The sequence below is a fragment of the Falco rusticolus genome, chromosome 12 (assembly GCF_015220075.1).
Source record: "Falco rusticolus isolate bFalRus1 chromosome 12, bFalRus1.pri, whole genome shotgun sequence".
In the NCBI taxonomy this organism is placed as follows: domain Eukaryota; kingdom Metazoa; phylum Chordata; class Aves; order Falconiformes; family Falconidae; genus Falco; species Falco rusticolus.
This window is the reverse complement of record NC_051198.1, coordinates 4,539,896-4,565,448: the sequence shown is the minus strand read 5'-3', so window position 1 is coordinate 4,565,448 and position 25,553 is coordinate 4,539,896. Positions and strand designations below refer to the sequence as shown.

At 41.1% G+C, this 25,553-nt stretch overlaps 2 protein-coding genes across 20 annotated transcripts in view; both read left to right on the top strand.

The window, feature by feature from the left end:
- XPO1 (exportin 1) overlaps positions 1-2,232 on the top strand; it is a 39,940-nt gene extending 37,708 nt beyond the window's left edge. For all 8 annotated transcript variants that reach the window (XM_037405184.1, XM_037405180.1, XM_037405177.1 and 5 more), the window contains 3 exons: positions 67-226; positions 305-401; positions 1,183-2,232. In XM_037405184.1, the coding sequence (XP_037261081.1) occupies positions 67-226; positions 305-401; positions 1,183-1,329 (404 nt within the window). In that variant the 3' untranslated portion in view covers positions 1,330-2,232. The remainder of the gene's footprint in view (positions 1-66; positions 227-304; positions 402-1,182) is intronic.
- Positions 2,233-11,013: 8,781 nt separating this feature from the next.
- USP34 (ubiquitin specific peptidase 34) overlaps positions 11,014-25,553 on the top strand; it is a 137,064-nt gene continuing 122,524 nt past the window's right edge. For 8 of the 12 annotated variants that reach the window (XM_037405176.1, XM_037405166.1, XM_037405167.1 and 5 more), the window contains exon 1: positions 11,028-11,133. Coding sequence is in view for 11 of the 12 variants with exons in the window: in XM_037405166.1 (XP_037261063.1) it covers positions 11,091-11,133 (43 nt within the window). In the remaining variant the exon portion in view is untranslated. Of the gene's footprint in view, positions 11,134-25,553 lie in introns of all 12 variants that reach the window. The other 4 variants (XM_037405174.1, XM_037405169.1, XM_037405173.1 and 1 more) reach the window with 1 other exon arrangement.

Here is a 25,553-nt window from a genome sequence, read left to right as displayed (position 1 = left end):
CAAAATAATGTTAACTTTTCTGTGCTGAATAATAAATGTGCATCTGTATAACTCTGATCTGTTCAGGTTTGACAATGCATGCATCAATCCTTGCATACATGTTCAACTTAGTAGAAGAGGGAAAAATAAGTACTCCGTTAAACCCTGGAAATCCAGTGAACAACCAAATGTTTATTCAGGAGTATGTTGCTAATCTTCTCAAATCTGCATTTCCTCACCTGCAAGAGTAAGTCTGCCATGAGTCTTTAATACTTTTAAGTGGGTTCTTATGTCTTGAAACACTAACTGATGTGTTTACTGTTAGTGCCCAGGTTAAGCTGTTTGTAACAGGACTCTTCAGTTTAAACCAGGATATTCCTGCCTTCAAGGAACACCTAAGGGATTTTCTGGTTCAAATCAAGGTATGTTTGGTGTGCTTTTTTCAAGAAATAAAAAATGATCGTTTAGCAGGATGATACTGTTGGAAAGTACTTTTGACGGTGTTCGTTCAGTGTTTGTTTAGGAGATACCACTTATTTTGCAGCTGTTTAAAATGTAGTGAGAACTTCTGTTGAATGGCTTGCGTGACTGAGTGGTGTATCATATGATCTGTTTTGGTGTGATATAATTTTATTTTTCTGGGCTTAAGTGTCATCACTTAATTATTTACTTTTTGGGCTAAAGTGTCATCACTTGTGCTTTATGCTGTGCATACCATTCTTGTGTATAAGAAGGCTGCAAAACTTACTCTAATCGGGAAATAAAGCAAGTTGATTTTTAACCAAATCTTGTCTCAGTTATGCTTGGGATTGGGACGTGTTTTGAAACTTGCTAGAGCAATGCTATGCTTTTACATTTTTCTACAGACGGTAGAATTCAGGAAGATTGTCAGAGTTTGTTAATCCGTATTGAGACTGTAATCATCAGGTATTTTAAAATTGTAATGGTACTGCTTTAACAGTCGTGAGGTCTAAATGATGGGTTACTGTAGCAACCTGTTCTGTAACATAAGGTAAAAATGGTAAATTATTTTGCATTCCTTTATATTACTTCTGACCTTAGGAACTGAAAGCAAAACCAGCAAATAGCCTGGCAGGGGATGTGAGGGGAAGATGTTTTCTGTATCATTCTGGATTTTTGGAAGCTTATTACTCTGCCTAAAGTATTTGACAATAAACTAATGATTTTATGTAACTTACACAGGAATTTGCAGGTGAGGACACATCAGACTTATTCTTGGAGGAAAGAGAAACAGCCCTTCGGCAGGCTCAAGAGGAGAAGCATAAACTGCAGATGTCTGTACCTGGCATCCTTAATCCACATGAAATTCCTGAGGAGATGTGCGATTAAAAAAAAAATAAACAAGTTTTGCAGTTTTCTTTCTGTACAGCTACTTTGTTGTGATAGAAGAAAACAGCACTTGGATGTTTGTTGACCAAAATGATGCCAATTTGTAAATTAAAATGTCACCTAGTGGCCCTTTTTCTTATGTGTTTTTTGTATAAGAAATTTTCTGTGAAATATCCTTCCATTGTTTAAGCTTTTGTTTGGTCATCTTTATTTAGATTTGCATGAAGTTGAAAATTAAGGCATTTTCAAAGTAATTACTTCATGCCCATTTTGTGGCTAAGGGGAAAAATAGGCAAAACATAACTTGTAAAAGACTATATTGCAAAATAATACAATTTCCTGTAAGAGTTTTGATTTTTAATTCGGGATCATTTTCTTTCTAGTCTGTCCTGCAGTCTAGGAGAAAAGGTTATGAGTAAAACAGATTGAATGAATTGTTAAGCAGAGGATTCTAGTGCTGCATTTGTTTTTATCAGTTAGCAGCTTTTTGGACTGAGTGGTAAGGCTAGGCTACATGTATTTGCAAGTTGTATGGCAAGTTTGCAGCAAGATCATGTGCATATCATCCCATTGTAAAGCAACTTCTAAAGAGTATGGGAACACAGTACAATTAGTTATTTTTACACAGTTCTTTTGTTTTTGTGTGTGTGCTGTCGCTTTGTCGACAACAGCTTTTTGTTTTCCTCAATGAGGAGTGTTGCTCATTTGTGAGCCTTCATTAACTCGAAGTGAAATGGTTAAAATATTTATCCTGTTAGAATAGGCTGCATCTTTTTAACAACTCATAAAATAAAAAAAAAAACTCTGGCTTTTAAGATGACTTATACTAATTTACATTGTTTACCATTGCTGTAGTGCTTAAAGAACACTACTTAAAAGCAAAATAAACTTGGTTTACATTTATTTTTCTTTCTTTGGCTTATTCTTTTACTGGATGAAAATGCTGTGATCGTATTCAAGAGTCATATCCAGAAGGTGTAGGACTAGTTCCTTGAGGTCTAGATAACTGTTGCTTCTGGCTTGCCTCATCTCAAGGACTTTGGCTGTGCTTGAAGTTAATATGAACTAATTTGGGTTCCATTTAGAAGTACAGTAGCTATTCTGACTTACCTCCAGGAATAAATATTCAATACTATGTTACTGTAAAATGCCAGGAATAAGGCACTCTTGCTCTTTCGCGCTCTCTGGACTCTGCAGAGGTATTGCACTGTATCTTGACTGAACAATGGATACTAGCACATTTTAATAACACATGTAGACAAGAGCTACGGTTATTTTTCTACCTAAAGTTTTGTAGTTAAATGATTTTCACAGATTTATGAAATACAGATGTGAAAACAGTATGAACACTAAGACTGTGTATGGTCTTGGCTTCCCCATTTATGTAATGTCTCTGCTGTCTTAACAGTTGATGTTAAGCTCTCCCAAAGCTTCTTCCCCTTTATTTTGTCTCTAATCTTAAGATTGTTATGATGCAACGCATCTCCATTCACGCAGAGCTGTAAAACAAGGTTAGAGAGTTGTGGAGGTCTGTGTAAGTTTGGATACTGTAGTTAACTTTGTGCTGTATATTACTTTTGAAGTAGAAGTGCATGAATTGACAGTGTTCACGTAGAATTCAGCTGTGACCAGAATGCTCCAGTCTTAAGTACTGGGCTGGCTCCTTCCTGTTTGTGAACATCTCTCCATTTGTTTTCCTTAGCTGGCCCCAAAAAAAGCATAGCTGCTCCTGCGTGAAGGTCGTTTGGCAGTGTACATGTTACGAGCTGGCAGTTGTCAATCTGGAGAGGTTTCTCAAACCCTTCATGGCTAGGACTTAGAATACAGCCTACCAGAACTGTTAATTACTTTGATAGTTACAAAATGTTTCTTTCTCTCTTGAAGGCTCATGATTTAAGCTTTTTCATGTCTTCCTGGCCTGTTGATGTATAGCTTTCTGTTCAGCTCTGTGAAGGCAGTATGGTCTTAAATAGGCAGAGGAAAATTCTTGAAGTACTATTGAAGGATGCATCTAGAGTGGACATTAAGTGGCTTGTGACAAGGCTGAGTTGCAGCATTATAGAGCTGAGATCATCAAAAGCTGTGCAGAGAAGTAGGAAAGTCTTCCTAAAACGGAAATAAATACCACCAAGAGCGTGACATCAGAATGATTATATCTGAGTCACAGAACTAAATACTGAATTGGTTCTGACATACAGCGGCATTAACAGTGCATTGAAAATAGTTTTGAACAAAAACAACACGTGTGCTACTGCGTGTTACTATGTGTGTTTAAGGTTCAGGTTAGTCTGAGGCTTGTGGTCTGGCTGGTGGTTTACTGAAGAATGAAACCTGACCTAACCTCTCAAAAAGCAAATCTGAAATGTATTTTTTAAATCAATTCAGAGAAGAGCGGTTTCATTATTTGGATACCTTCTAGGTTACCTAGTGACAACATTTTAATCTTTGTTTCCCTCTTAGATCTAAAAACTTAACTGTGGTCTTGACTTACTATCTTGAGAACTGGTGCCTTTCATGGATCTCTGCAGATGCTGTAAACGTGCAGCTGATGCAGAGTTCTGGATACCATTAAAAGATTTGACTTGTGTGTGGGCATATTTCTAGTGCAGTTATCCTGAGTGTGGAAAAAAATCTACAATGTACATCTAAAAGTTCTAGTTCAAATGCACACTCTGTACATTAAAGTGTATGGATAAAAAGCATGAACCATCGTATAAACATCTACGTAACTTGTAATTATATGTAAACAAATGTTTTGTGATATTTCTAAACAGATTTTTCAAAAAAGCCCAATTCTATGTACTCCAGGTACGTTCATAAAGTATAAGTATTACAGGGTGTTTTCTGTGTTTACATGAATGGATTGCCTGTTAGCTGATGAAGACACCCCCGAGTACTTGTTTCAGGCTACCATGATGTGTTTGCTACTGTAACTGAAGCAGATTATTTTCCAAAGCATTTTAGGTTAGTTTTGTTGTATGTGGTTTTTTGGTTTGGGTTTTGGTTTGTTTTTCTTTTGGGGGGGAAAGGGGGGTGTTTGCCTAGAATAATTTGGTGTGTGTTAATCTGGTTAAGTGAATTATTTTCCAATAAAGCTAATATTTATGCAAAAAAGCTTTAGAAATGCTCATCTCTCAAGGAAGGTTTTAAGAGTTACTTCGAATAGTTTTTAGCACTGGAAAAGCAGTAGGACTTCATCTGTGGGTTTCTTAATAGAAGGATTAGGAAGAGATGCTGAAAATTACGCATCAAAATGTGGAGAGACTGAATGAAGTGGGGAACTTGCATCGATGCTGTATTGTGACTAGGGGACATTGTCCCGTAGTCAGTTGGAACAATTATTATTACTGATCTAAGGCTTCTGGGGTACTGTTTATATTTGCTAGAAGATAACTTCTAGTCCTTTCCCCTTTCTCTTCACTTACTGGCTTTGTCTGTAAATGTTTTGGGGCAGAACTGAAATGTTGGAGATGGCTTGAAAAAAACGTTTTCGTGTCAAAAATGAGTAAAAGAAACATACCTCTCCCTTTGTCTGCCCTTCATGAGTGTACCTCCACACTTGATTCCTTGAGACTGAATTTATTTTTAGCCTTTTAGATTTAGGAAATCCTTGCTTCGTTGGCCAAGGCTGATTATGGTCAGCAGTTTTCCCTTGGGAAAAGGCTTAGCCGTTCCAGTTGAGGGATTAATTTCTCAGGTAAGATTTCACATACAATGTACCTTAATTACTTAAAGCACTCAAAATCACTGGTGTCATACATACATACCTGCCCTATGTGCTGCTATTGGTACGCTTGTTTCTCACTACCTGTGAGTGCTTGTTTGTGCTGTAAGTGGTACAAGAACACAGTGCAAAGAAAAGATCAGGTTGAGAAGGAATGTTTTGGAAGTTGAGAGTATGGATGAGAATGACAAAAGAGGAAAACTAATACTCAAGTTTTTACTTGTATTTACTCCACCTAACTTAAACAGCACTTTTTCCTAGGTAATACATTGGGTAGTCTCTTCCAAGTCCCCCATCAAAATACGTCAGAGGGCCTGGTGTTTTTTTAAATTGTGAACATTTTAAAATCTTGGTCTTTTAAAACATTGTTTCAGTTTTTTCTGAGTCTTCAGAAGCCTGTAGTCTTTCACAGATTCTGTTATTTCACCAAAGACTGTGAGGAAGAATTGGCCAATTTAGGTTGGAGGATGGGGGGGGAAAGACTTAAAAACTTTCACTGATGTGACAACATAACAAGGTTAAGCATGTGTGTGCTGCAAAGAGCTGATGCAGCCCACCTATTACTGCTGCTAGTTATTTTATCGTGTATATTGAAAACCAGGCAGTGATGACCACCTTTCTTTTGTGGCATTTCTGTAGCATTAGATCTAGCGAGCATTTTTGCATCAACCTTCATAAATGGTTTTACGAACTTCTCAGATCTTTTGTAGTTAGCTTGTGAACTCTTCTCCCAGAGTTTTACCTCTGACCAGTTTGCTTTCAGGGTTAACTTGAAACTGTGCAATCATAAAAGTTCTGCAAAGGAACACTGTAAGTGTGCTTTACCAGTAAAAAGTCCAAAACGGGGGTCCAGCTGTACAAAAAAAAGCTGTCTGTGCTCTCTTTGACAGGTAAGATGGTTCAGTTGCTGATGGCATTGTTGCTAATGCTCAGTAATGTAGCTGTTGCCATGCTTTCCGATGAAAGGGATGGGATGACCAGTCACCTGACAGCTGCTTTATAGACTGAAATAATCAAAATGAAGATTGAAACAATGTGAAGGATGTTCACTCACAATAGCATTGAGAATGTGGGTACCATGCTCAGCCTACCTCATCTGGGAAAAGGAGTGGTTAGATAAGTAGCACTGAATCTCAAGCTAATGCAGTCATCACCACCCGATCTTCATGGGTACAGAAGCACTTGAGGGGAAAAAACAGCCCTTCAACTGAATTACTAATCCAGATCACATAAGAAAGAGGCTCTAAGGTGCAGTCTGAAACCACTCAAAAGTTGGAACTTGCTCTGGCTGTACCGTGTGATCTTTGCCATACCCAACAGCTGGTGGTAATGTTTATCAGAATGCAGACTGTCTTCCTACTAAAATGCTGAGCAGCCAGTTAGCTCATTTTGGAGCAAACTGTTTAACGTAGTTTGGTGGTATAGTGAGCATTATTTATTCTTACATGATGTGTTTTTGGCCTAATAGACAGGGCTATTTTGAGTGTATTTGCTTAATGTTTAGCGTAAGTCAAACCAATCGAGTTTGTCTTCACAGGGTGCTGTGGTAAGAAAGTCTAGTTAGACATGAACCGTGTTACAAAGTGTGAAAATGGTAACAGAGCAACAAAAGGCAAGTGCTGAAACTTAAAATGAGTGTGTAAATGTAAACTGATTCTGTTGTGCTCCGGCCCAGTTTCGTTGGTAACTTCACATTTTACAGGCAGAGACTTGCTTCCTTTAGCAAAATTAAGGATATCCTAGGCAAGGGATTCCAACCACGTCCAGTATCATTCCAGACCAGAGGTCACAAATACGCTGGACTGGATGGAATTCGCCTTCTTGACGCTATCCTCTGTATAGCGGAAATTACTTACTTGCTTTCTAGCAGTTGCAGCTCCCATCTCCTCTTAGCATCTGCTGACATCACTGGCAGTTGACCTTTCATTGTAAGTTGTGGCAGTAGAGGAGTAAACGTGCAGTCCATTTGGCTGTCATTGCTACAGGGATGGGAACTTCCAGCAGAGCAACAAAGTTCAAACAAGATAATTCAGTCAACCAGAGGGATTCATCTGATGTGGGATAAAGGAGTTGACATGATTAATGTTAAAAAAGAAAAGGTTTCAGTTCAATCTTCCACATTCCACAGTTACTGTTTTGAGGTCCAATGAGCAACTGTAAGTATTCATACAGAAAACGAAAGCTTGAAAATATAAAGTATGAGGCAGGCAAGGAGAGGCTGCAGTGTCCCGAAGAAGGAAGAGGGGCAGTGATCAATCTTACTACCTCAACTCCTAATCCCCTTCAGAGCGGTTGTGTTTGGTTTGGTTTGGTTTTCTTTTGGTGAATGGTTAACTCCATCATCTTGACCTTAAAGAAAACCACCTTGCAAGGATGGCATGTGAGGAGACAACAAAGGTCAAGGGAAAAACAGCGCATAGAAGAGTGGGAGGCTGATGATCACTGTAATGGGACCAGTTATAGCTCTTTGTCACTCCTGCTTAGAAGCTAACGTTAAATTTAAGAACAAACAGAAAAACCCCGCAACAAACACAATTCCATCTCTATTAAAAAAGAAAAGATTCCTGTGTGCAGTATAAAGACTTTGGCTGGCAGTACTCCAGTCTGCACAAAAGCAGGAGTGACTCAAGGTCACCTATACTCTTCTGTTGTATTCATTGAACTTGGCATGTGATACCATGCCAAAGGCCCCTTCCTTGTGCTGACTCTGGTGTTTATGTGACGCTGCGATCAGATCAAAGAGGCACTTCGTCAGAAAAACAATCTTTTGAGATGTTTTGGCGGTTAATTTTGGTTCTGTTATAAAATTTACCGCAAGGCCTGTATAAGGAAGGAAGAGGGTGAAAGTGCAAATTGAAATCGGATTATGCAGACTGTAGAACTATGCTTTCTACCAAAAAAAAACACCCAACCCACAACATTTCTGGTGTTTTTCCAGACACCTCACTTGTATAACCACTGATAGATTCCGTGCTAGCAGGAATACCTGTTGTGCTACAATGTTAAAGGTTAAGGAAGCAAATAAGCATGACTTCTTTTGAAGATGCAGGGTTTATATTAGTTTGGTGTGACAAAATTAAGATGCTTTCTAAGCTTCTCTTTGTGCAGCTCTGGCTTCCAACTTCAGTAACTCCAGTTTTGATAATGGTAAAGGGTATTCCAGCAAATGAAGACTGACATGATTTGGAAAAGAGCATATGGCATATTGCAAAGACAAGTCATGAAAGCTGTGGTAAAAATGGCATCCAAAAGGATAACTGAAATACTCTTTAGACACATAGAAGGTAAGATAGCACAACATCAAGTGAAAAATAGCAGTATGTATACACGTTACATAAAAGCCTCTGATCCACCTTTGACAGATCTCAAGTTTTGAAAGCAGTGCCATAGAAAAGAAAGATGATTGGTACCTTAATTCAGACATGAGCAGAATGTGATACTGTATTTTTCTAGACTACTTTTATACTTCCATTGTACAGGTTTTTAGGCTATCTAGAAGAGACCACACAAAAAAGGCCTTACAGGATCCGGTACATCTGTGTCAGTTTAATAACAACCACCACAGCAGTGTGGAGGCTTAGTTCTTAAAACTAGCTAGCTTAACAACTAGTTAGTAGTGGTTAGATTTCTGTCCGTCAACAGAAAAGAGATTATTTAGAAAAGACTATGTCTGTCAGGAATTAAGTTACATATAACAAGAAAGATCAGTAAAAAGTTTCAGGGAAGTTTTTAGTTTAGTCGCAGTCTTCCTCCTGTCTCTTGTATTGGTATTCTTTCTTATTCTCAGGAATCCTGTTTGAAAGATACTTGCATTAACATAAAATGTGAATTCAAGGGACAGACAACAAGGAACCTGTGTCTTGTGTAGACTCTCAAAGTTTATTTTCTGTATTGGTTTAATAAGTGGAAATTTCAGCAGGGAATATTTAGAATTTTATTAAGAAAAGCTATTCTTGTTGATAACACTAACTTGGAAAGTATTTCAAAAACAAGTAGTGACAAGAAGTCTGGGTGAAAGATTGTTCTCGTATAGTCCTGGCTTCCACAGTAGTAGTTGTATCTGAGACTAGGTCTGTTGTTTACAATAACTTGTCTCTTCTTTTATTTTTAAGCAGCAGTGGAGTTCTTTGTTTTAGCTTAACAGATGGATGCTTTGAGGACTGTTAGGAGGAGCGCATTCTCTGTGCTTGAGTGGGAGGTTATGTATACAACCACCAGTGGGGGTATCAGCCTGTATAAATACGCACATGAGTTAAAAAAGCAACTGCATTTCTGCAATGACATCAGACCTATATTTTGTATTTTTCCATTTAAGTCAGCCACCGAAGAGCTTGAAACAGCTTTCCTTTCTTTTCCCCTTAATCTGGAACTTTTGCGATTTATTTTACTTTCTACTAAACTATATTGCATCTGCATTGCGGCCATTAATAGATTTGTTTTCTTAATCCTAGGTACAAGTCGGTAAACTGGAGGCATTCAGAATAATACACGAGTTTACCACTGGGTGGTACTACAGAAATACAAAACACAGTAGGAGAGAGGCGCCTACTCCGGGGGGGGGGAAAGCATCCCCGCTCCCGCGTGTGATCCGTGAGCCTGGGAGCGGGAGCGTGTCCCTGTGCGGGGCTGAGAGGTGGGGAAAAAAGGGGGGTTTCTTGTGCGGCAGTCTGCCGTGTGCCTGCACGCTCGTCCTCGGGGGGGCCGGGACCCTGCTCCAACTGCGCCCGTCACGGCGCTAACTGAAGTGGTAGTTGCAATCAGTATGAATTATGGATCTTTAAAGTTTCTATGTTTGAAGAGGTAGGCTCCTGGACGCATAGCCACAGAATGCGGTATTTCTAGTTATTCACAGAGGCCATGCTTGCCATTGGACGTTTATTATGCTGAAGAAATCGCTATCCAAGAGGAAAGCGGAACAGGGTCGAAAAGTATAGGAGATAAAAAAAAAAAATCGCCATAAACCGCTCCCGCGGTACTTCGGCGAGGGCGGGCCGGGCAGGTGCTGGGCTCCGGCCGCCGCTCCCTTCAGCCGGCGCTGGGCGGGAAGGCGATGGCCGGCGGCCGGAGCCCTGAACGCCCGCCCCGGCTCGGGGCGCTGCCTCGCTGCGCGGCGTGCCCGGCCCGCCAGGCGCTCCCTGCAGGCGGGAGGGCCCACGGGGCCGCCGCCGCCCGCCCGCCCGCCTCTCGCAGCGCGGTTCCCGCTCGACCAGCGTTTGCAGTCACAGCAATAATAACGAGGGAGCAGCGCGCAGCGCAGAGCCGGCCGAGCCTGCCCCGGCAAGCGTCCTCCGGCGGCCCGGGAAGAGGCGAGGGCCGCACGGCCACAGAGCAGCTGAGGGGGCGGGCCGGGGTAGGCCTCTGGCGGCGGCCGCTCGCTTTAAGCGGGGGAGGCCGCTCCTCTGTCCCTGTCACCGCGGCGTGTGCGCGTTGCTGGCGGGAGGCGGGAAGAGGGCAGGGAAACGCGCTTCCCGCCCTACCCCGGGCGCGCGCCGAGCCGCCGCCGCCGCCATTTTACCCTCCCGGCCCCGGCGTCCGGCCCGCCCCCTTCCTCCTCCTCCCCGCTCGGCAGCCCGCCGCTCGGCCCGGGGTGGGAAGGCGGGGCGAAAGGGAAGGGGGGAGGGACTCGGCCACCGTCGCCTCCTGCCTGGTCGGAAACTGCCGAGCTGAGCCCGAGCGCCCTGTCCCCCCTCGCTCCCGTCCCCTCCTCCTCCTTCCCCCTCAGCAAAATGGCGGCGCGTGGAGTCACTGGGAGCCAGTGAGTGACTCGGCTTCTCCTCCCCGCCGCCGCCGCTACCGCCGCCGCCACAGGCTCATTTGCATTGCTCAACCGCCCCATCCCCCCCCTCCCCCGGATCCCGGACCGGCCCCTGCCTCTCCCCCCCCCCACCTTCTCTTCCCATTCCTTCCCGCCCCCTCCTTCCCCTCCCCCCCGGCTGACCCCCGCCCCGGCCCCCATCAATCATCAATCAGCAGCACCGAGTGGATCAATCAATGGTCGGGAGGAGGCGGCGGCGGCGGCTGCTGCTGTTAATGAACAATGTGTGAGAGCTGCGCCGAGCTGCTGGAGGTGTTAAATGAGAGTAAGTGCGGCCGCCCTCCCCCGCTACCCTCCCCCCAACACTCCTCGCCCCGGGCCGGGACCCCACGTACCCTCCTCTACACGGGCTGGGTTATAACCCCGCTTCATCGCCTTCCTTACCCCCCCACCCGCCCCTCGCCTCTCCCTGCTCGCCGCCTGGCTCGGGCCTCCTGGGCGCGGGGTTACCTCTCTGCCTGCGGGGTGGCCATCGAGGGAGAGCCTGCCCCGCTCTGCGGCTTCCTTCCCCCCCCTTCCCTCCTCTCCGTGCCGGGGCCGGGCGACTTGCGGCCTGGGGAGGGTGCGCCGAGGGGCTGTCCCCGCCGGGCCTTTCGCAGGGCTCCCCCCCCTCGGCCCCGGCCTTTCCCGCCTGCCCCCCGGGTGTCTGCGTGTGGGGCCGGGCGGGGACGTGACCCTGCCGTTGGCATGAGGAGCCCGCTTGGCGCCCTGCATCCCCGGGAAGCCGCAGCGGGGCCTAGCAGGCTCCCCGCTCGGCTGAGGAGGTGCCTGGGCGCTGCTCCGGTGGCTGTTGAGCAGCTGGAGGCCGGGCCTGGGCTGGGTCCCTTTTAAGCAGCAGACAAGGCGACTCGGAGTGATCCTGCCTCCCCCCTCCCCCTCGCCCGTCCGCGGTGTGGGGTGCGGGGGGGAAGGGACGCGGTGGAGGTGGTTTTCGGGTACCTATATTTCCGAAGCGACTGCCTGGCTGTGAGGGAACCGGCGCCTAAAGGAGCCTGGCTCGGCTTTGCGAGGGCCGGGCTGCCGGCGGAGGGGGGGGGGGGGGGGGGGGGGGAAGGAGCTCCCGGGTGTTTCTCCTCGGGGGTGGTCTCTTGCTCGCTTCCGAAGTTTTTCCTCTTTACAAGTGTTAGCTAAACAGCCGGGAGGGTCGGAGGGTTAATAGAGCAGGTATGCTCCCCGGTGCCGCGGAGATCGGTCTTCATTTTGGGCTCGAAATCCCCTGTTCCCCTCCGCGGTAGGCCTCGTGTATCCCTCGGAACCTGCTCTCCGTTCTCCATGGCAAGCAGGGTACCTTCCCAGCCTCGGAGGCTCGTCTCCCTGCACCGCTTCGGGAACAAAGCCTAAAAACCCATGATTTGTAGAGATCTGGGGAATTTAACGAGCTCATGAGCTGAAGTTTGTGATTAGCGGGAAGTTTAGCTATCTCAAATCCTAAACGTTTTTCCTGGTTTCTCACTGCAGCCTGCTTAGAGGCAAATCGTGTTCCACTAAAGTGAGGCACAGAATGCTTCCTAGAACAGATTTGGATACAGCGTTTTCTTATTCTTAACTCTTGTGAGGCCCAGTTGTATGTGGTGGTGGTTCCTTCCCGAGATACATGAGTAGATACTACAGTAGTTGAATGCTGGCCTCTTGCTTGCTGGGAAATACGATATTCAGTGATGGCCAGCATTTTATTTGAAAAGTAAAAATGTGTGTGTGTAGAAATAACTTTCAGGACAGTCTGAGGCTGGAATAAATCAGATTAAAAGGTTAACGTCAGAGAACTGTTGGGTTGTTAAAATTGTTTGCCAAGTTTGGCTAAGCTTATAATTCCAATATCTTGTTTCGAACAATTGTGATGTTTACTTGATTTAGTACGTGTATCTTATCCGCCTCAACGGGAGAGGTTGGGAATATGTTGGTATTATAGACTGAATGCTTATTTAAACAGTAGGCTCGAAACAAGACTAAACTATCAATGGTATACTGATGACAACTGTTTGTTGGAAGAGATAACTTCGCTTTCTTTTGATGGATTGATAAATAATAGTTTAAACTTGATCAAGATAGATATGATCAGATAGAAAAAAGCTGTAATGTTAAATTTGTTATTTCAAGAAATCTCTTGAATTCCAGTATGAATTTATTTTTAGAACCATTTTAAGGTAATTGGGTTTTAGGTGGATAGATATTCCCTTACAGATAAAGCAATATCTTAAATCGCTATAAATTGCTTTTTTTTTTTTTTTTTTAATATATAACTAGGGTATGGATAATTTAATGGTTCTATGTAACTTAAGGTAGAAATCTGCTATTTAGGAAAAGGAAATTTGGCTTTTTAAGTCAGGTTTATTAGGAAAATTATGCACTACCATGGCTGCATAGTTCACTTCCAAAAATGTTGGTCAGGTAACACTAGCTTTGGCCTTCCATTTAGAGAAACAAGCACACTTCAAATAAACCTAACTATTCTCTGTGTGTGTTTGGATACGAAGGCATATTTGATGGTGCATTGTGTGTGCCACCTACCTTCTTGCTGTATGAGAACGAGTTGTAAGGGGCGGACACTTTCTTTTATAACATCACGTTGTGTTCTTTGTATTTTTAAAGTAATAAATAAAGGTAATGTACAAAAATCACATCAACCCTTGGTTTTTAAAAACAGTGCAGCAAAAATGAAAAGTGGTAGTAAAGAATGAGGTCATGCCCAAAATGTGTGAGCCAGAGACTGCCAGCAGTTTCCTTTTCTGCCCGCTGAGCATTTAGGATCGCCTCTTCACTGAAACTACTGAAACAGTGTTTTGAAAAGGGTCCAGGAAATATAATCTAGTTTGGTTTAGAAATTTCTTGCTAAACTAAACATTTTTACATGAAACACATATTGCCCTTTGTCTTCATTTACCGTAATGTTTACAAAATAATTATTTGGTATCAATTGTATGACAGGTCACTTAGTGAACGCAACAAAGAGTGACAACTCTTACCGTATTGCTTTGGAAAGAACACGTGGGAAGCTCTGGTTTTCTTCAGAAGAAGTTACCTATTTATGGATGACAGAAGGATGGAACGTAACAATTCTGCAAACAGCCAGGCATATTTTTATTATAAGCATATTTGTCCCACTGTAAACTGCTACAGTATTCTGCATCCCACAACAATGTGCAGAGCTGGAGCTTTTTTCTAGCAGTGACCTTTGTGTAGGCCCAGGGTTATGTCTTGCTAGAGCTTGCTACAAGACTCCCAGGTCCTTAGGCCTGATCTGTAACAGGTACTCAGTGGGCCTGCTTCTGTGGCACTCATAAGGGCTGCCTGAGATCTTGTGGGACTGGAAACCTGTAGTTTGAAAAACTTGCTTTTTGGGCAAAGGTTTGTATGGACACGTGTGTGCATGTGTATGTATATAACACAAAGCTTCATTGCTGTGCTTAAGAATGAGAAGGAGCCACTGTTTTGTGGACAGAAGCAGCAATGTTGGTAACTGTAGTCTTGCAGCATCTTTATGGTCAGCATTTGATTTAAGTATGAAACCCAGTAAATTCCCCGATCTTGAAGTTATTTCCTGAGAAGAAGTAGTAGGTTCGAGTTACGATTTCATCCAGGAACTCAGTAAAACACAAATTCCTCTATGAAGTGCCCAGGCTTTAGAGCAGTTTTTGCATTGCAAGACAATCTGTTGTTCACTTAAACAGTCTCATTTCTCATTGAGTGCTCTAGGTACGTTAGCACCACTTACATTTTTCCAGGCAGGGGTTTAATAAGAGTAAAGGCTATAAAAAAGTCTGGTCTGATTTCTGAATTAGTGTTCCACAATGTAAACATTTTTAGTAGCCTTAAATAGAAAGAGAAGGAAAAAAAAAAAAAAAAGGAAGACACAATTGTTTACTTTTTAAGATAAGGGCACATATTTACAAAAGACTTAAGAACAGATTCTCATGGTGTTAATTATAGGGGCTTATTTAAATGTACACGCTTTTTACAGGAAATACGCATGGGGGACATAATATGCTTTTCTGTTAATTTACAGTATTCTGTATCCCAAAATGAACCCTGATATCAACACACTGTATGTTCTTTGGTTTCTTTGCATGCCAGTTCTTGTCAGTCTAGGAGGGATTATATTGAATTTCATTTGTTCTTTAGTAATATTTACATTGCTGTGCTGTCCAGAGGCCCTGATCAGGACAGTTCTGTTTTGCTAGGCACTGTGCAGATAATCCAGATAGTCTTAACCCTAAAGTAAGCCAGGAAATACAGAAGTGTAACATGAAAGATGGATTTTTATGTCTCAAGTCTTTTACACCACAGTTCTGAAGGTTGCTGTGTCACACCTGAAGTCATAGTAATAGTTTGAGCTACCTGTAGAATCGTGCTATCGCTGGGCACTTGGCTTCACTTGAATGTGAAATACTTGATGCTCCATGGAAGTGTTGGGAGTGTAAGATTGTTGTGTGCCTGGGAGTGCTGCTGCTTAGCTTAAAGTGGAAATCTAGTTTTCAGACTGGTCCTGAGTCAGCTGTGCTTGTAGTCCTGGCTGTGGCATGCCCCAGAGAGCCTGGCTGGGCTTGGTTGCCTAAGTGACTTCCCTTTGGGACTGCAGTGGGTATTGATGTGTGTTGACTTAAAACTCCGTAGATTATTTAGGTTTGTTTTGTTCTTGTTGTTTGGGTTGGTTTATGTAAAAGTAATTAAAAGAAATTTAAAATGGAGAAATAGATTTTACTATACAGTGGCAATCATGATTTTAGGTAGCTTTGGTAGGCCAAGTTTATTCCTAGCTCTTGGTTTCTGGGAACTGTTTGTTTTCTTCCCAGCATTCTGCTTCACTTTCTTCAATGATTGCCTCTTTAGTCCATTTTTTTTTTTCCTAGCAGCTCTGAAACGTGGTAAAATCAGTTCACATTAGTGAATAGACACTTCTAGGAATTATTCTATCACACAAACTTGTGGGCCATTTTTCTCGTTATGTTTTCTCATAAACCTTTAGCAAAACATAAAAAAAACCCCAACCCAACCCCAAAACAAAATCCATGCCGTTTACTCAAGCACAGGAGGTGGATGTAGACTAATACTTTCTTTTTCTGCCCATTATCACTGTCAGCTGGCCTACAGAACTGTTGCCAGTATGATCAGGTTCATAAAACACTTGAGATACTGGAGTGGTTTACTGTTTGCATAGCTTCAGGATAGCCCTGAATTTGGATGTTGAAGATGCTTGGCTTGGCTTTCTGGCATTTAGGAAGTACAAAGAGAGTAGATCTGGAGGTTGAGTGAGGCTCTGTTTACCTTGAGATAGGTAAGAAATTGAAGTATTCCAGAACATTGCAGCATTAAGTTTTGGTCTTTGGGAGCTGGAGAGGTTGAATATTTTATGCTGTGAATGTTCATGTATTGTTTTAGATACTGAGTATATGTTATAATAAGTTTATTACAAATATTGCATAACTAGCATCACTTGGTCTACAAGAGCTGCTGTCACTTTTTCAATGGTTGCCTGTAAGCTTCAGTATTGATTATTTGACTACGCCTAGAGTTTTGTGTGGATCTAGTGTTTCATTTGACTGATGGTTCCTCTTGTGCAAAAGTAAGCAGTTGTCTCTGTTGCATGACTTTTTTTAATTTATTTTATTTGCATTTTTAAAAGATTCATATTTTCTTTCAGTTTACTTGATATTTCCATGTTCAGAACCTCTGCAGAGACTCTGTAGAGTTATTGGGGTAACTGGCCAACTTTATTACACTAATCTAAATCTTTACTGTCTCCTGTTGAAGAAAAAAAGCTCAATTATTTATAACATTTCGATGCAGCCACTGTTTTGTGTTTACTTTTCGTTTTGTCCCTTTTTAAGGGGATGAGCTGCCGGACTTAAAGAAAAATGAAAATAACTTTTCCTTTACAGCAGTATTGCCAAACTGCAGTTATCATGGACTGTGGTGAAGTGCTAACCTCCTTCTAAAAAAATGGAAGGAGGAACTTGTAGCATTTCTAATTGTGAACTTTCTAAAGTAAAAGGGCAGGTGATAGTATAATAAAGTTGTTTTTAACCTGTTGTTTGTAAAGTAGTTGAAGGAAAAATTTAGTGACTTTAATAGCTAAAAGGCTTCTATTTTTAGAACGGTATTTCAGCTTTTGTTTTGTACAATGATTTTGGTTCATGCTATTTGATGTGATCAAAAATGATTTTGTCCTGAACCTTTTCCTGTTCAGGCTGCTGAGGACTGGTTCTTTCTCATTGCTCAAGCTGCTTGAGCATTGATGCTGAAGATTAGTTACATAAATCCCATTCTGCTGAGTTTTGTTGTAAGTTATGGACCATTAACATGTATTTACTGAGATCTTTGCCTTTGTATACAGCGAGATATTCTGCTGGATAAGTACTTGTTACAATATCCTTAAAGTTTAAGAAAGCCATGGAGGCAAACATCCTTATGTTTCTTACCATATGTAAGGAATATTAAGAAAAGTTGTTCCTTTATTCATAGAAGAGATTCTCAGATTTTACGCTGAAGCTGCTCTCGCCTTCCTAGTAAGGGGCCTGCGACTCCAGAGTTACGTTCCTGCTTAGTTATGTGAAAAACTTCAAGGAAAATCAAGAAAGAAAGAAAAATACCCCTTGCTCTATATGACTTTTTTTAAAAAAATATATTTGACTAGTGTAGAGCTTGAAGTCATCTAATTTCCTCTGCAGGAAAACTTGCTGTTAGATTTCCCTTCCCCTCCATACCTTTTGGTGCTGTATGGCTTTTCCTCTGTAGGGGTAGTTTTCAAGTTACGGAAGCCCCAAGTAATAGCAAAGACATGTCCAAGATGATGTGTTTTAGGCTACCCTGGATGTTACCAGTGTCAGTTCCTGGGAGAGACTAGCCGTTATAACTGTCCTTAGATGCTCAGGTGATGTGGAGCATACTGGGGCATTGTTGGTAAGAGGATGCTTGGGTAGAAATTTCGTGCTGCAGTTGAAGGGGCAGTACCTTGGAGAGCAGATGCTGGCCCTGTTTTCCTCTGCCTGCCTTGGAGGCGATAACTTGGCTTTTGGAGGACTAATGGTTTTGTCTTCCATGGAGGGACATGAATGGCTTCAGGGAATTGTGAGCCTCACCTTTTCTTTTAATTCGTAGAAGTCCTTTTTGCTTATTTTTCTTCCATGTTAAACAGTAAAATATATTTCTTTATTGTTAATATCAACTTTTCACTTTGTGGCTTTTAGTTCCTTGCTACTTTGATTTCTCCATGTTACTGCATTTTGCTTCTGTCTTCCTGTGTTCAAGTAACATTGAGTCAGAAAAGCAGATCTTGCTTCCTGGCATCATGTTCTGTGGACAAGTGATGAGCCGCCTGCAATTTGGCATTTTAGAGATTGGAAAAGGAGAGCAGTGTTTACTTCCTCGTTCCTTTTATTTCTTGTATTTTCTTCTTTGAGTATTTAGTCTCATCTAAATACTTGATAATATTCTTACTCTTATCCCGTACCTCATCTTTCTTGCAACTCTTCTGTTAGCTTTCAAAGTTGTTTTTCTGTGCTCGTGATTTTTTCCATTTCTCAGTTTCCATTCTGCTTACCCAAATGCTCTTTCTTTCTTTCCCTCTGTTCTCCACCCTGCTTAATTCTTCAGTGTTGCTGTATGTACAGCTCTGTGTCTTCATATTGTTGTTTCCTTTAACAGGCTTCCATAATAGATTTTTTTTGTTCCAGTATTCTCTTGATGACTTTCAGGTCTGATTCAGAAAAGATGAGAAATACCGCAGTCAGAAGTTGCCTGTGGATGATAGCAGTGCTACATTGGTGTCTTGGTGTTTCCAACAAGTCCTGTTAAGTCTCCCACTGTACAGAAGAGAGTTTCTTAGTGAGAGGAAGGTTTTCTGTATAGAATGGCTTTTATGATGTACTACTTAAAAAAAACCCCCAAAATAAATTCCTTTTTTAAATGTAGCTCTTCTGTTAGTTTTACCAGCTCAGGTAGCTAATAAGTAAGGATTTTTTTGCAGATGAAGCTATGCCTTTAAAGTTATCATGTTGCTGGGACAATGTGAAAAATGATCTTACCATCTTTTGGAGCAAGTGGTTGTCATGATTACTTGGTGCTGCTTATACTATTGTATGCTGCAGTTAAACGTAGTTGTGGCCATTTAATTTCTGTTGTTTAAGCATATGATGGGGTAATTTTTTTCCATTTTGTGTAGCAAATCAGCAATTTCTAGAATCTAATATGTGAAGAGGTGAGAAGCCATTCTCACTTTCTTCCTTTTCTTTTATGGCAATTGATTTGCAGTCTGGATGCTAAACATGGACATACAACAGTGAGGATCTCTGTGGTTTCCTTAACACTTGGTAAAAATACCCAGCTCGTTTGTAGTTTTACACAATTTTACTTTTGGAATTTTCCAGATCAAACATGTATGGTGATAGGTGAACTTCATGAGGAAGTCTCGTGGAAATGCATTACAGCTATGTGCATATGCATAGAATTCCTCTGGGAGATTTAGTGCTGGAACAACTGGTTGAATAAGTTGAAACTTGTCAGAAGAAGTCCTTCTGGAAAAGGCGCCTTTGGGTGTTGACCTTTATTTAACTAATTTGTAGAAGGTACTGTAAATAAGACTTCAAAAAGAAGTGACAATGGACACGCAATATCTGGATCGGCATCCATGCAGTTCATCAGTTCCCATCTGGGAAGCGAATGGCAAAACTTATTTTGCCTCTTTTTCACGCTAGACTGCGGAAGTCTCCAGTTCATTGCACCATTTTATTAACTGACTGCCACTTGAGAGTTTTTAATCTATGTAACTGTATACAGAAAGAGGGAAAACTTTAGGATGAAAACTAAAGCAAAGCAAGGCACTGTGGTCTTAAATATGCTAGCCGGAAGGCTATATGTACTGCTCTTAAGTACTGCATAGATTCCTTGATAGCTGAGAATGTGCTACTTCCATATCTGCTGTGCTAATGAGCAGGCAAGGATAATTTCTTGTAGTTGCTTTTTGGCAGGTTCGTAAGATTAACTGAAGCACTGGAGCTTTCTGCAAGCCTTGAAAAGATAGGGTGGTCCCTGTCCATCTGTGTTCACCCTGCCCCTTGTCCCCCCACCCCCCCTTCTTCCAGCTATAGAAGTGCCTAATTTTTAATTTCTTATTTTGTGCAAAACTAGTGCCCTGAAAACATGACTTACTTCTCTACACTTAGAAGAGCAGAAGTCCTGCTTTTTATGCTGCAAGGGGATTTTTCTTGAGAAGGTCATCTGTTGGCTTCTTACATGGTCTTCTGTAAGAAATCATGGGTACAAAAAGTGTACAAATTGCATGATATTAGTGTGTGTGCTTTATGGGGTGTTGTGCAACACTCATTGTCTTTATCTCTGTTGTGTTTCTCAAGTCATTTTGAGAGGATTTGATAATTTTTAATGAGAGCTTAATTTCATTTTCAGGAAGTGGTCAGTTGCCTGTTTATTCATTTGTGATATGTAACTATTAAATTATTCATAAGTTACAATACAACTCCCTTTGTTTTCACCACTTGTGAAATTAGTTTTTAAAGTATGTGTGAATTGGAAACGTAGTATTTTTCAGAGTTGTTTTCTGCCAGTAGTCTCTGCTTTTTGCAAATCTCATCATCAGTTTTCATTGTAAACTCTCTGAACAAAACAGAGAGTGCTTTTACTTCTGTACTACTACTGCTCACAGAAGCTACAAACAGTGCTGGCAATGGACAATGGCATGTTTGCAATGGAGGACAACTCCAGCAAAGCTGTAGAAGGGCCAGAATATAAAAATCTACTGGGGAATTTGGGAAATGGTTTTTCTGTGAGAGATTTACATACTACAGCTTATGTCACTCTTTTCAGTCACCTGGTCTTTCAGACAGGTGGTGTATTGTGGAATTACACTCTAGGCTCACAGTCATCAGTTGATACAGGAGTCTGAACTTTTGTTTCTTACTTCTTGGTACTGGTATAGGATAGCACTGGGGAGCATGAGCTCAAAAACTTGACAAAAGTATGTTCTTTTGTTTGGTTTAAGGATGGTCAATGCAGTAAATTCTTTGCTGCATTGGCCAATGTCTGACTTCTTTGACTTCTTTCACGGTTAAGGATAACTATTGGTAGTTTGCTTATGCTTGAACTAAGTGGTTTGTTTGGGTTTTTCTCTGAGCTATTTTTTTTCCGTAATCTTTGAAATTAAAATTTTACCACAAAGTATTTCAGGTCGTAAGTCTTAATGCTTTATCTGCTGATGTAATATTTAAAGTAGATCAGATTTGAGATCAGTTTTCAGCACTGTCCTGGTAACTCATTAAGTCTTGACATCAGTGCCAGTTTGAATCTTTCCAAAATAAGTTGGATTTGTACATTTTGTTTAGCCATAGTTACAGCTATTGACTTGTGTGTGACTTGCAAAATATTTGTTTATATCAAAACGACATGTGTAAATATGTTTTCTGATGTGTGTATGTGCTTATCATGAAACTTTAATGCAGTCTTGGAGATGCTTCTATAAACCGTAGACATTGCTTTCAACCATGCTTTATTTCTATCAGCTGGCTAGCTGTGAGGAAAAAAAAATTATGCTTTGGCCAAGAAGTTACTGAATACACCGTATTTTTCAGTGAATTATTAAATACAGATTGTTTCATATGTTTGAAAATAGAGAGAGAGTGCAACTTTGCTGCTTGCCTATCCTTTCTCAATATTTTATTCTCCTTTTTGAATGAGGGTTGCTTGCATCTGTGTTGATGAAAACAAATAATGCCTTGGAGTTCACATGCTCAGCAAACTCTTCTTGGGCTTTCAACAAACTGCCTGGAGCTCCATTTAGTATAATGACCCATTGCCCATTCATCTATCTTACCTCCTTGTTTAAGCACGCTCAAATATACTTTGTAAGAAATAAATTAATCATATTTCCTCTCTTGGATTTTGTCCCTAAAACCTGGAGCCGTCATTAGGTGCTTTTGTTGTAAATCTGCTGGTAATCTGTTGCTTCTTACAGGCTGTGGTGGCTTAGTCGTGGACCTTTTCTTTGTGGTTGTGGGGGTAAAGCTGTTGTTTTCTGTAACTGATTCATAATGTGCCAAGTAGTACAGCTGAACTAATTTGCAAGGTTCTCTCTTGAAAGTAGAATGCTTCCTGGAGTACGTATTTAAATTTTTGCATTCCTTGCTACTTTTAATTAAGACTAATAGCACACCTCTTTAGCTTTTGGATCCTTGTTCATGCAATTAAATCTTTGTTCTACTTACAAAACCGTTCGATAAACTTTGAGTTCTATGTTTTCACCTTAAAGTAATAGTTTAAAATAAAGTTCAGAGCTGGAGTATTTAAAGAAAAATCGTTCAAAATCAGTGTCATTCGAGCAGTGATAGATTGTTTTTGAAGGTAATACATTATTACAAGGGAAGAATGCAAGTAGTCTTTATTTTAAACTGAAGGTAAGCAATCCTTTGTCAGAGCAATAGTTGTGGCATTGACAGTGTCAGCCCTAGCTTTTAAATTTACCTTGGGGTAATTAGAGGCGTGCTAGGAAGTTCTGGTTTTATGCAGTGCTTGTCCAATCCTGAATTGATTCCTTAAGAAACTTGTAGTGGCTGTTGTCAAAATATTATGATGGGCAGCCTGACTCTCTGCATCTAGTGTAAGTTTTGGTGGTGTCAAGCAGACTTGATTGTATGGAAATACTGCTTAAATTGAGCCTTTTTTTTTTTAATTAAAAGAGGAAAAATAACTTCATATAAAAGTTGAAAACAAAGTCTTCCCAGAATTGTGATGTCTTATCTTGGAGTCAAAGATGATTTACAGTACTGAGTTAAAATAGGACTCTGAAATTAGACTACTACTATTTTATTTATTTTAACTCCAGCGAATGGCACAAATGCTTTGAAAGTGCATTATAGGTGGTTTTACTTAGTAATATGTAACTTGCCTTTCCCTGGAGAGGGAGGACTGCAATATTTTTGCTGCTGAAAATGCCAAGTTAGCAGAAGGCATAGATCTTTTCATAGATGCCTTCTGTTAGTCATGAGTAACTTTGGAACTGAGCTGATAAACCCTGCTGGACCCAGGCTCACCTGTGGTGGAGCAGCAGCCTGGCGGTACTTTTGCTCAGGCTTCCATGGCAATGCAATGGCCTGGACATCATACTGATCTTGAGCAGGCTTTGTGCGGTGTGAAGGTCAGCAAGCCCTTTCAGAAGCTGGGGGGTTGAAAAGGACAATACTGAGATTTCTGCTGGGTCTTCTTGGGCCAGCAATGCCAGAACAATATGCGGTTTGGCCCGTTTTATTCCATTCACAAGCTGATCTTGCACCATTTCCTACAAGTGTTTGATCAAAAAAGGCATACCTGTGTTACACAGTATTTAACTGATAGAAGCTCATTCTGCTCCTGAAATGTTTCTTGGGTAGTCTTATGCTTCTCTGTATCCATGCTGCTGTGCTGGATGTGATGCTGCTGCTTGTTCTGCTGTCGGCATAACCCAAGCTGAATTGTGTATTTTACATTCCCACCTAGTCCAGATCAAATTTCTGCCACTAGATAGTATGCATGGATTCAGTATTTGTAAACATTGAAACTTCTGGCTAACTGGGAGCAGTGAAAGTTTACATGGCATAATAACTTAAGCTTTGCTTTGTCTGAAAGTTGCAGTCTTGCTTCTGGACCTGAACTGGTAAATGAAATAGCACAGTTGTATTTTGTGTTTGTGACGGTATGTCTGAGAGTTTATTTAGATTATAATTCAGCTGGGTAGTTCTGGGTAGAACCAACTCCAGCGTTCTGGGTAAATTATGAACTGATAATTGAGATTTGGCCACATTTAAAATAATTTCATGTGGAACTGTTTTCCTTGGAAGCAGTTGCTGTGGCATGTTCTCTTTGGGAAGGTGAAAGTCATCAAATGCTTTTAATAAGGACAGTTGTTGGCTGAGGTAGATGTCTATGGCCATTCTAAAGGGGGCATTTTAACCCAAAGCAATCATGACCTAGCATGCTGAAAATTTTGGGATGGCATCACTTTTGAAAGATGACAGTTCTTAAATTTCATACAGCATTTCAGAGTCAGCTTCTGCTGTTTTGCTCTGGACTGCATTAGCATATTATAGTAAAAGGAAAATAGGTGTTTACTGGAGAGGGTGATGGAGATAGGATGGAAGGGGAAATGTAGAGATTCAAAGAGCAAGAACTTGGGGGTGTTTGCAGGGAAATGGGGAGATATATAAAGGTGGAAATTACCCAAGATCAGCTGATGTGCCCTGTTCTGGTGAAGTTGTATCTTAAAAGTGCTGTATAGCTGACGAACATACCAAGGCTTGTGCTACTCCTAGTTGTGTAACTATGCTATGCATTGGAATACTGATACAAAACTCTTCAGGCTCTTTGGATCTCATGGCGGCTATAAGAAATTATGCAGGTGCTGAATAACCAGCAGATGACTGATTTTGGGGATAGTTGCGGAACCAGTTATAACTGCTTTTTCCTTACTCTTCTGAGTACTTTTTGTGTTTCCATTTGAAAGTATACAGTATTGTTTAGACTTGCAAACCTTTGTCAGATTTGTTGAAATTGCTTTTAAGTGTCTGACAGAAGCCAGTAATGTGATCACGGTTCATTTTTCTAAGGAAATGAGAGTTTAAAAGGGTTGGTAATACCTGTCTTTAAGCTATTCTGTTGTCTCTGTAATATTTGCTTTTTAATCTGTATGTTTGTAGTCAAAAGCTTGCAGGAAAGCAGTAAATTTACCAAGCTGGAATATTTATAGTACAAGAAATTTGGATTTTGATTTAGACTTCAAATTAATTCAGGTGTGTTGTGGGATAGAAGCAGGTATAGTTACCCATAATGCTGTACTGTAGTGGTACGATGAGGGCATTGGCAACTTGGTATCATAAAGGGTAGCATAAAACCACTCAGAAGCACCTTAACCATATGATTATAGAACGTTATTACAACAGTATTTTGGGGTACAGATCTGATTTTTTGCTATGTTAACCTGGCATTTGAACCCAGTTTCTATTACTGAAGATTTAACTTTTTTATTTGATAATACATTCTACAGTAGTGTTTCAACACCCTTTGATTATGCGTATCTAGTCAGTGTTTTGGGGTGCTTTTGTTTTATGGAGGCTGAGGAGTGCAAAGAAGGCGCTTTTTTTCTTCACTGGTAAGTTGTAGGGGAGCTTGGACACTTGAACTCTGGCTGTTGAACTTCAAGTTGATGCTGTCCTGTTAGATACTTGTCAGAGATGGCTTTGTAAATGTCTGGAAGAACTCTGGTGAATCAATCTAAGGCAATCATGAATTCTGTATAATAAAAAAGGAGCAATTCTGATAGATGAAAGTAGAAAGGGAATGGGAGATGCTAAACTCTGGCTATCATCTTACTTCCTATTGATCAGAAACAAAAAAACCTTCAATTCATAAAAAAATAGTGTGAACAATGGTACTTACACAGATTATGTATATATTTCTTCTCAGATTAGTGTTACTGTCCCTAATACTATTTCGTTTAGTGTTTGGCTCTTGTTACCTCTATTTAGTCTGTATCAGGGAACAATTTCTGAGAATAATGTCCATTTTGAAAGTGACCTAGTGTTTCCCATGAGAAGCTGATATCAGATGAGGCTTGGGGGAGGAGGGGGAGGGAGCAGAATCTCCATGCAACTCTACCTTGTTACAGTTTTGAATATGTAGAAATTATATATTAAAGAGTTTTCTAGTACT